The sequence below is a fragment of the Hibiscus syriacus genome, unplaced genomic scaffold (assembly GCF_006381635.1).
Source record: "Hibiscus syriacus cultivar Baekdansim isolate YM2019G1 unplaced genomic scaffold, ASM638163v2 tig00110156_pilon, whole genome shotgun sequence".
Lineage (NCBI taxonomy): Eukaryota > Viridiplantae > Streptophyta > Magnoliopsida > Malvales > Malvaceae > Hibiscus > Hibiscus syriacus.
In genome coordinates this window covers 544,069-556,039 of record NW_024062606.1, presented here as the reverse complement: position 1 = coordinate 556,039, position 11,971 = coordinate 544,069, and the positions used below count along the sequence as shown (strand labels likewise).

Here is an 11,971-nt window from a genome sequence, read left to right as displayed (position 1 = left end):
AGAAATGACATGAGTTATGTGATTACATGATTATAAGAGATCAGACATGCGATAAGAGATAAGTGTTATGAATGTGGGAATATGAAATGACATAGATAATACTACCCATGTTATGTGTCATGAGAGCTAGGGTATAGTTGGCATGCCAAGAGTCGAGGGTCTACACGGTCCTTCGGGACATATATGTATTCCTTGGAACATGTGTGATGTCTTTTGAGACACATACTTGATCCTTTGTATATGTATATGATTCTTAAGGAATTTTCTACGTGGTCCTTAGGGACATTTTATATGGCACTTCGGTGTTATTCTACACGGCACTTAGGTGCATTTATACGAGCTGTGGTGACAGTATTTGTGCACAACCTCTATAGACTCACATATCTATAGTTCTCACATGTGTACATGGGCTAATAAAGAAATAACAACAAACATATTACATATGATTTGTATGCTTTTGGTGCTATGAATTGTATTATATGATTTATATGATTATATGTGGATTGTATGATTAAATGAGTTAAATGTGGGGTAAAATACTAGGTATAAGAGGATATATATATATATATACGAAGTGGGATAAATAATAATGATATTGATAATGAAATGAGGTTAATGATGGAAATGATGAGTAAATACGTGTATATATGTTCTTACATGTAATGATATATTGCATATGTGTTATAGGGATTTGTTACATGAATAAGGGTATGAGTGATAGCAGTAATAGTTCATGCATGATTACAAGTTATAGTTACATTATATGTTTATTGCATCACTAAGTCATAGACATAACGTGTGATTGTTTCACACGTAGGTTACATAAACAATAATAGAAGCGAGGAAGAGCAAAACAGGTCAGAATCTCCCTTACAAAATTTTCAGATCAGAAAATAGATGATTTAAATGTGTTTGGTTAATTTGAATATAGTTGACATGTACTAAGTGATTGAGTTGAATTTGCTCTGATCAATTTTGGTTATTTTGGTCAATTTATGTAGATAAATCGCTTTTATTTCAATGGAAGTTTTAATTTTTTTTTAAATTTTGTCCAGAGTCAAAGTTTGAAAAGTCAATGTGACACCTCAGATTCGTATCCGGGTCGGGTACGGGGTGGGGGTGTACACTTTCTGTGCAGGACATCAGATTCTGGAAATTGAACTAAAACGAAAGAATTATGCATTTTTTTATTATCGGAATCAAAGCTGGATTAGTGGGCTTGAATTCAGACATGAAACATCCGACAATGCGATGATGTAAGCACCTTCTAGAAGATCTAGTCAACGTTTCTAGAAGCACGAATGAATTGGCTTCACGTTTCTGCAATTCAGATTTGGATTGAACTCAAGTTTTAGGATAATAATTTAAACATTATTGTAACACCTACGTGTGAAACATTCACACGCTAAGTTGATGACTTAGTGATGCCTTTAAACTTATAATAGAAACTCTAAATACTTAACAATGCATGAAAAATTCATACAATGATATCACACAAAACAATATAACATTTCATATATTCAAATTTATACATATACATATGTTGTCATTTTCATCATTAACCACATTTCCTTATCAGTATTATACTCCTTCATATCTTTTAGTCATATATTCTTGTACCTAGCATTTTTAACTATTATATGATTCATTTAACAAAACAATAAACACAACACATATAATTCATGTAATACATTTCATATCACAAAGCATATACATCTCATACAGTGTATTTGTTGTTATCTCTTTATTAGCCCATGTATACTTCTTGTAACTAAAGATATGTGAGAACATTGAGGTTGTGCACATATGCTATCACCACAGCTCGTGTAAATTCCCACTAGGGGCATATAGAATTTGTCCCGAAGGACCACGTAGAAATGCCCTGAAGGACAACATAGATATCCTAAAGGATCACATATATATTCCAAAGGACCAAATATGTGTCCCGAAGAACCACATATACGTTCCAAAGGATTACATATATATTCCGAAGGACCACGTAGAACTCTCGACTCTTGGCATGCCAACTATACCCCTAAAGCTCATAACACATTAGGTTCTGATCTTGTCGAACAAAACAAAAGCCTAAAACATGTACACTAAGTGGAAGTGTACAAATTAAAATCAAACATCATGCAACACATGGAAGTGGACATTAATGATGAACTTAAAATCGCATAACATTCAGAACATTGCATGATAGTCACAACAAGCAGTCAAGGGTATAACAATCATTACACAAAACCAAACAATTCAATGTCAAAATGCCAAATTAAGATCATCACTATTCCTAAGTATTCCTTAATTAGTAACATGTAAATTTTCAGGTCAATCGGACATCATTTAGGGTCCTAAATGAACATGTTCAATTTAGAGACCAAAACATAAACTTTTAAAATATAAAAATAAAAAAAAAAATTATAAAATTAGAAAGAATTCCAATAAGCAGAAAATTAATTCTCGTTTATTTTTGGTTTTGTTATCAGACAAAATCAATATTCTGAAACAAAATCAGTAACCGCAGTTAATTTCACGACAATTTCTGTTACACATTTTTATCCACTTGAAATTCCAGTAAACCTGTTAAGACGACATGATAAATACCGAAACAAATTGTTTACTATGTCGTTTTCCCACAATTTTTAATTATATTGGATTAAGAAAGGTAGAAGAGGAGAATATGTCTTAAGATTATTGACTAAAGTAACAATCACTAGTAGAAAAAACCCCTTTAATGACGCGCATTGCCCGTCATCTATGGGAGTGGATGGATGACACACATTTACATGTCGTTGAAGCCACCAACATGAATTTAAGATGACGCGCAACTGTGTGTCATAAATTTATGATGCGCATTTATGACATGCATTTATGACGCGCATTTATAACTTACATTGCGCGTTATTGAAGCCCCCGTCATAAATGAAGATGACACACATTTGTGTGTCATAAATTTATGACATGCATTTATGACTTACATTGCGTGTCATTGAAGCCCCGTCATAAATGAAAATGACACACATTCGTGTGTCGTGATTGTATTTCGTGAATTATATATATATATATATATATATATATATATATATATATTTATATATATATATTGTAGATTGACAAATAATAAAACTTAATCACATTTAATGCCTCATAATACTAAATATATATCATATTATATATAAGCAATCCATTTGTATACAACATATTCACATTAAGTTATCAAAAATATTGTAATCATATGTCGATACAAAATATCACGGCATAATAAAGTTTACCACATAAGATACCCATTCTTTGCGAATATCATCAATGTCATCATCTGTATATTCTTTGCGGTGTCCATTCTCCTGTTGCTATAAGTGGTTTTCTTGTAATATCATCCATGTAAAGTAAACATCTTTCATTTTCTTCATGTAACCTCTTCTTCATCAATACACACACAAACAGTTACATAAACTTACACAAAAATTGTAGAGGGATAAACATTCAAATTCCATATATATGGAATATTGTGACAAATTTAACATTCTTTTTAGAAGGATAAAACATGCACAATTCAAAATACAGAGTAACAATCACTGCTAACTGAGAAAGTGAAATATGAAGAGGTACCTCTACATGCTTCAAGTAATCTGGAACATCTGATTACTGCATGTATTTCATTCTTTCAGCTACATAAAACTCGGATGTACACTCCAGGAAAGGCTTCTCAAAACTTTCTGAGTAAATGCCCAAAGCAGTAAACATCTTCAAAATGACCAATTTTACATATGCATTCTTTGATAATCCAAAATCTCTGATCTGCAGAAACAACACGCAGTAGCCATACTTCAAGTTAAGAGCCAACGAAAACCTTTCAGAGACATAAGTCGTCCTAGTTCCTAACTTGATAAGTTACAACATATAGACTAATTTGGTACAATGTTATCCTGAACATACCTATATATCTTAACATCATCAGTAATAAATTTAGAAACACCCAACCAATAACGTAAGTAGGAAAAAGCTAAAGGAAGCTTACGTTGGCAGATTAACGCGGAAGCGGACATACTGAACTCCATGATATAGTAGAAAACCATACTCTGGCAATCCTGCAGGAACTCACAAAGAAAGCGCATTGGTAGCAAGAATGGCACAATAAAATATGTTCAAGCAACATAAAGAAATAGAGAGAGGTGGTACAGTAGGGGAATGATTATTGATTAGACATACTTTGCCTCTTAGAACAAGTTCTCCATGTTGGCATCCTTTTGGTATATGAGAACACCATAATTTCAAAGCACAAAATGGTTTTTGCCAAATACAATGACACATGTAGATTGTTAAAAGTTAATAAATGAAAAATGAATCTCTATATAGTGGACCAAAAAGAAAAGGTCAAATTATCTTATATCAAATGACAAATTCAAGTCAGGTTTTACACATTAACAGGCCCAACTCTTGACAAGACTGCGGCTCATGTCCAATGACATTCAAAGATTTAGTACTTACATTTGTATAACTAGACAACCTCCTCTAATAAAGAAAGATTTAAACACTTTTTTTTCTTTTTTCTTTTCTTGTTTTCCTTTCAGTAACTCTCACCAAAGTGAAATGCACAAATAAATAAAAGAGTTGCATAAAACCAAGAGAATTACTTTCACTTGAACCATCCCTGACAATGTAGGCACCTCAACTTCACCACCAAGAATTGCCTGTAAGAGATCCAAACATTCATTACAGATAGAAATATTTGGATTCTGTTAGCTAATCTATAAGATTATTTGGCAACGAAAAGCTATATTCAAAAGGAAGCAGGCTTGGACACTCAGAAATCAACGAAGATATCTCCACTGAAAGGGATAATATACAATAAAAGCCAAATAAATGACCAGGGTAAGACAAATGGCATCAGGAAACAAAGAACAAATATAAGTAAAGAGAAAATAAGATTCCAGCATCAAATATTTTGAATGTAGGTGAAATATCAGATCTGGTCCAACTATATGGAACATAGTCAAGTGCAGTAATTATTTTGCATAGCCCAGGTTCTTACCTGAGTAAGGCCAATATTAGAATTGACATAAACATCTGTACCATCTCTAGAAAAGACAGGATCATCTGTAACCTAGATTATAAAAGCAAAGTTCAGAAGCAAGAATGATATATAAATCGACCATCAAATAGTAATTAGTTTTTTACCTCTCTGTTACCCAATTTGGCAACCTCAAATCAAGTTTCAAAAATGATCATATTCTAGTTTCATGAAAAGGTATTATGTATCCCAGCTCAAAGAAAAAGTAGATCAACAAAACTGATAAGCAAAAATTTTCAAAACCATAAATGAATCTACAGTTGCACATAACTTACTTTCAGTAATGCGCTTCTTAAATATACAAGGCAATAGAAGGAACTACATCTTTATCCTAATAAACAAGTTACCAGGTTGATTTCCCTATCGCTTAATATTACCAGCTTCTGGTATACGTATTGTATCTCCAGAATCCACACCTAATCATTTTATAGAAAAATACAAAGGAGTCAATAAAATTAATGCTGCAATCTTAAGCTATATATTCTTTGTGACAGTCAAGTAGCCACCTATGCAGACAAAGGTTACATCCTAGAACTAGTTTGATATTTCATGCATCCATGCAAAATGCAGAAACTAAAAGTAATACTTTCATAAAGATGGGTAAATTACCTAAAACTGTATTACTAACGAAGCATTGCAATAAAAAATTAGGAAAAGGAAACGGGAAAATAAAAAAAAATTGAAAAAGAGAGAGAAATAACACTCTAAGATCTGAAAAACCAACCATAGGAGGGGAGAGAAAAAAAAGAGCTACGAATTTGATCTCAAGGCTATATGATAAACCATATGAGGAATTCCTATGAAACCCTTTCTTTATATAAACTGCTAAAAATCAAAGCTACGTCTCAAATCTTCTGAACTTGAAAAAGTTTTTTGTCAAAGAAAAGCAGCTAATATGTACTTGCAGGTATTGTAACTTTAACTTCCTTAACACCTTCAACAACCCCAGATCCTTGGCATGATATACAGTATTCCTGAATCATATATGTAAAACCATGTTAATTGTTAATATGATATACAAGTAAAAGAAAATTATGGTTTTATTGAAAATGAAACCAGACCTTGATTATTCGTCCCAATCCGTTACAAGTGTTGCATGTTGATGTAAAAGGAGAAATTGTAACCTTGTTAAGAGTTAAAGAGTCAATAAAGTATAGTAAATAAAAGGTAACATGTATTCTCTTCAAAAAAGTGAACCCGTTTGGGAGGATTTATAAACTCACAGTCTCTTTGCCTCTGCAAATTGGACAAACTTTAACTTTGGCATTTGGTGGATAGCCACACCCATCTGCATTAAGAAATAAACAAGGCATGAGAAAACTACATATATAAAAACCGGAGGAAGAAATCCTTCCCAAAAATGGAAAGATTAGAGAAATACATTTAACATAATGCTATAAAATATTAGTAACAAGAATACAGAATAATTTTGGACAAACATAAATTACGAAGTACAAGGGCATTAATGCATGTAATTTACTATATTTGTGCTTGTAAGATTCTTGAATGTGTCATAATTCAAGCAATCTTTTTACTCCACTTACCACAAGAATCACAAGGAACAAATGCATCAAAACATAGATCCTTTGTGCATCCTTTAGCAGCTTCATAAAAAGAGAGCAAGAGCTCAGTCTAAAAAATTCCAGACAGAACATATTATAACTTAAAGAAGTAAAGCATGAAACTAATAGAAAATTCAGGAGAGAAAATGTGTTGACCTGAATATCTGGTGAAGTCTGATCATTTCTCATCATTTCTGCCATTGAAACGAATGGTGCCAGAAGATTACAAATCACATAAGCTAAGGTACAAAGGGAAGCAACAAAGAGACAAAACTTCAGATAAAAGTTACAAATCACAGAAGCTAAAACATGCTGAGGAGAAGAGCATAAAATCACCTGTCTAGATCTTCCTCCATCTAGTTTCTGTAGTTTGAATGCTTAATTTTCTAGAGCAACAAAGGGAAGCGGGAAATGATGAAAATAAAGGGGGGGAATTAAAATACGACTTTTACAGATGACACACAATTAAAATTGTACTCCGTGTTTTTACAAATTTTTTGGATTATGACTATTAAATACGACACACATTATTGTAAGCCATAAATCGTTCATATTTTAAGAAACATGACATTTTTTATGACACACCTATTTTGCAAGTCATAAATTAGCGTGTGTCATCGTTCATGTGTCATTAAAGGTATATTTTCTTGTAGTGAATCCGAGACTAAATATGAACCTGAGAAAAATTAAAAAAAAATTAAATCAAATACTTTAAAATAAAAGAGAATTATAAAAGGAAATAACATACTCTTATTGTATTTGATCTTGTGATCGGAATAAGGTGAGGCTTGTCGCTACACAGATTCCTTAAGACAAATTTTCGATTACTCCTTAGTGCTCGAGATCTCTTGGTCGTCTGTCTTACAGGATACAACAACTTGATGATCAACTACAGTAGCACAACAGTAGAAATCACAAACTGTCCTTGTCTTCGATTATCATCGAAAAACTAAGGGAGAAAAAGAATATTTTATGAGAATGGGAGAAAATATATTTCAAGAGAAAAAAAACTTCTTGAATTTTGAGATGTGAAAACCCTAATAGGTTTGCTTAGTATTTATATGGGATTTTCAAGAGTATTTTACTCCAACTAAACATCTTTTAATATCTAAATTTAAAAATATAATAATATATTTTAAATTTAAAATATTAAATAGCGTGCCCAGCTTACATCAAAGCGATGTGGGATAATTTGTACAAATATACCAAGACAAATATGCCTTTGTTGTGGCTTCAATTGCTTGAATAGTCCATTTCCATTTTAATGCTTTGATTTGATCTACTTGGCTTTTATCTCACCTTTGGACAGTGATGAATCCAGGGAATATTGGGGAAATTATATTCTTCAAAAAAATCTCAAATTTTTATATAACTTGCATTCTTAAAATTTTATTGTTTTATATTTTTAAATCTTTAGTATAATTTTATAAAAGTTTATACCTTTAAAATAAAATTACTTATTCATTAACACTCATTTTATTATTCAAATTAAATAAATATTATTTTATTTTGAAATATACAAAAGTATATAATTATCTTTAATATTCAAAGTTAAAAAGATAACACATACTTTATTAAATTGACATATTTAAAGAGTAATTATCTTACTAATATTCAAATTAAATAATATATATTTTAATTTACAATATTAAAAGGACTCTAAATTTAATATAAATATTAAATTCATCAAAGTAACTAATATCTTCTATTTCCTGTTCTGAAGTCAGAGTCCTATTTGAAAGTCCTACAATGCATCTAAGTCATACAAGCAAAAACAAGCATAAACACGTTTAAACATAGTCAATTTATTTTGAGATATTGCAATGGAAAGGAACATTCAAATTTACCAATTCAACATGTGCATGCATACTACTAACATAACTTAATCTATTTGACCATAATAAGCTAGCTAACATGCATAATTACTTAACACATACTTAACATGAAATCATAGGTAAGCACACTTCTTAAAACTCAATTAACTAAAAATTATCCAAGGCGGAAATAATATGCTGGTAATAATTCAACAATCATGCCACTGAGAACAATGGACTGTAGAAAGCTTTTAGTAATCTGTTAAAAGCCCTTTGTTTTGTTGTCTGGTACGCAGATTACATAAGAAACTAATAAAAGATTTCTTAATAGCAGAAGCTGTAATTGAAGCAAACATTGTATGGAAAGGTACAAAGTCAAGGAAAGCATTACACAAACACAAAACAGCTTGAGAAACTCAAGTACTTAGGTCTAGCCGTTTAAGACCATTGTTATTTTGTTTGGTGATAAAACAATACGAAGCCCATGTTTGCGATACAACACATAAGCTAAAGTCTGGGTGTTATATAATCGGAGCAATTGCTGCTTCTGGGAACTTGAAACTTGACGTACTTTGATATTATTGCAGCAAGCCTTTTTATATCTTCCGATGTGTGTACAGCAGTGAGAGTCAACCGTAACCTGAATGAAAAATAAATAAGTAAAGATTATATATGTGAATAATTTATGCGGTGGTAAGGTTTTCGGACCTTGCTGTATTCGGAGCGACTGCTGGTGGTCCGACAGCCACGCAATAGAAACCGGATTTAAGCAATTCACTGAGTATATATAATCAATGGCATATCAGAGGAAGGTGTAGAATGAAGAGAGAAGATATGAAACAGAGGTGAGAGATAAGAGAATGAGAAAGAAAACAAACTGGTTGGTTTTAATAGCCTGCATCATATCTCCAATAATGACGCATACTATCTGGCTTTTGACTGGGATTCCAGTGAGAGCTTGCAACTCCTTCATTCGGTTCTGGATTTCCCTTCTACGCCATGTTTCTTTCTTTGCAACCACCACCGATGCATAAGAGGCAGCAGCTAAGGGAACAGGTGCAATTGTTGAAAATATGAAAGAGCGACCCCTTGATTGGATCCATTGTTTCCAGATTTTGCTGTAGATTTATTATTCGGAGATGATAAACTTGTATGATGCACTTTAAACATATATATAAGCTAAAGCCATTAATTACCTGCAAGTTACGAACCCTCCCAGAGAAGATGCTGCCTTACTCAATGTGCCAATGGATATGTCCACATCGTACTCACAGTTGAATTCCTCAGCTAGTCCCCCTCCATTCTTCCCCCAAACAAATGTTCCGTGAGCCTGAAAAAGTACAACATTGACCCACAAAGTTATAATCAATGGATTCTTATAATTGAATAAGGAAGGACTTACATCATCAAGGACCCACAAAAACCCATGCTTCTTGCGAAGCTGAGCCAGCTCAGCCATGGGTGCAATATCTCCATCCATACTGAACAAGCTGTTAATAGAAGATAGATTTAGCAAGATGTTGTTTCGTCGTACCAGAAGACAGATAAACATAAACTAAAACTGAAAGAAGAAACGACCGGCTTACCTATCAGTCACCACCACTTTTCTCGTATTTTTACAGTTTGTTCTGTGAAATTTTCATCTGTTAGATTAGATGGTAGTAGTAATAACATTTTAATGATCCAAAGAAATCATGTTAACACATAAAACAACGTACAGGAGTGCATCGAGATGAGACATGTCACAGTGTTTATACATAAATAATTCAACTCCTCCAAGTCGATCAGCGAGTTTAAGGCCATCAACAATGGAGGCATGGTTAAGTGCATCAGAGAATACGGAAACCTTTTCTTCCTTTGTTGGCCTCCTTCCTTCACATAACACCGGCACAATACTTCCGATTGCAACCATCACCGCCATATTGGCTCCAAAGCCTGATGTGCAAAGAAGGCAAGCCTACAATCCCAAATATACTAATGAATGAAGCCATTGAATTTGAATGTTCAAGAAATTATAGGAAAAAGTAGTGTGATATGATATGATATACCTCTTTCTTCTTTAACTTCGCCAAGCTGGATTCCAGTGCCATGTGATAATTGGTATATCCACAGATGAGTGGAGATCCCCTTGGACCAGTTCCCTGTTCCACCGCTGCCTGTTGAAGTTGAAAAATCATTCATTGATGTACGATATGAATTTCAACATTATACTCCAAATTCTTTAAAAAAAACCTTGGCAGTTGCTTTTGCAATGGTGGGATGCCTACTCAAACCCAAGAAATCATTTCCAGCGAATAGAATAAGCTTCTTGTACTCCGTCTCCTGGTTTGAACATATTCTTTCATTTTCTTGGAGTTCATATTTGCTGACAAGCTCAACTCCTGCATGCGCATACATTACATGTACCTAAAATCATATATTAAATTAAGCGTGAATGTTAGAACACATACCATTCAATAATCGTTGGAAGAAAGAATGTGGGAGTTCAATTTGAGCAGCAAGTCGATCCCAAGGCTGAATCTCATCGTATGTTTGATATTCATCTTCATCGAACTTGGTTTGAGCTCCTTCTCCTTCTCCTGCTCCTTCTCCTGCAATGGGTATATTCATGGGCCTTAGAGGCGTAAACATATTGCGAGACTCCAGCTTTGGAAGTGCTTCTTCAATGTACATGTTCCACGAGCTCTTCATCTTCCCCGTTGAATCCATTTCAGTTTGAATCACAAATATTATCTTTTACTACTTGCGAATTTGCAGTTTGTATAACAAAAACTTTGCTTGCCTTTTGCCTCATCTATTCGATTTATATTTATACTGCAATTCCCTACCAAATTGCTATACTCTAATCAATCGAATCTGATTTTTTATTTCATCTTACTTTCCACGTTGTTGCATGATAAGTGCTTAATTTAGTTAATATTTTACTTTTAAATTATTTCTTAATCATTGGTTTTTGTGACTTATTTGTTCGTTTTGATTTACTTTCTGTGCAGGACGCCAGATTCTGGAAATTAAACTAAAAGGAAAGAATTTTGCAATTATTTTATTTTATTTTCAGAATCAAAGATGGATTAGTGGACATGAATTCGAGCATGAAACATCCGACGAGGTGATGACGTCAGCACCTTCTAGAATATTCAGTCAACTTTTCTAGAAACACGAATGGATTGGCTGAACGTTTCTGCAATTCAGATTTGGATTGAACTCAAGTTTTAGGATAATATTTTAAACATTATATTTTATCTTTTTTTTACGTATTTTAGTTTAAATAGATGTTAGTATTTCAATTAGGATTTAGGATATTATTTTAAATAGTATTTTATCTTATCTTTGTTTTAGAAATTTTAGATTAAATAGTTTTAAGTGTTTTAATTAGGATTTAAGATATTATTTTAAGGAATTATCTTTAGTTTGTTTTTAGGAATTTGAAGGCTATTAATACCCTCTTAGGGTAAGCCTAGAAACATATCTCTCACTTCTCAGAATTAAATTAATTTTCTTTTTCTCTCTAGCTTTTGCATATC

The 11,971-nt window shown here is 32.7% G+C and overlaps 1 protein-coding gene and 1 pseudogene across 1 annotated transcript; both read right to left on the bottom strand.

The window, feature by feature from the left end:
* Positions 1–3,258: 3,258 nt before the first annotated feature.
* LOC120216143 lies at positions 3,259–7,590 on the bottom strand (annotated as a pseudogene).
* Positions 7,591–8,854: 1,264 nt separating this feature from the next.
* On the bottom strand, positions 8,855–11,269 carry LOC120216142 (8-amino-7-oxononanoate synthase-like). The gene is made up of 10 exons (XM_039213658.1): positions 10,898–11,269; positions 10,680–10,828; positions 10,496–10,603; positions 10,166–10,404; positions 10,034–10,075; positions 9,850–9,937; positions 9,644–9,777; positions 9,326–9,565; positions 9,156–9,224; positions 8,855–9,087 (listed from the first exon to the last, which is right to left on the bottom strand). Exons 1-10 carry the CDS (start codon positions 11,154–11,156, stop codon positions 8,955–8,957), a joined length of 1,461 nt encoding a protein of 486 aa, XP_039069589.1. The 5' UTR covers positions 11,157–11,269; the 3' UTR covers positions 8,855–8,954.
* Between the last annotated feature and the right edge of the window lie 702 nt (positions 11,270–11,971).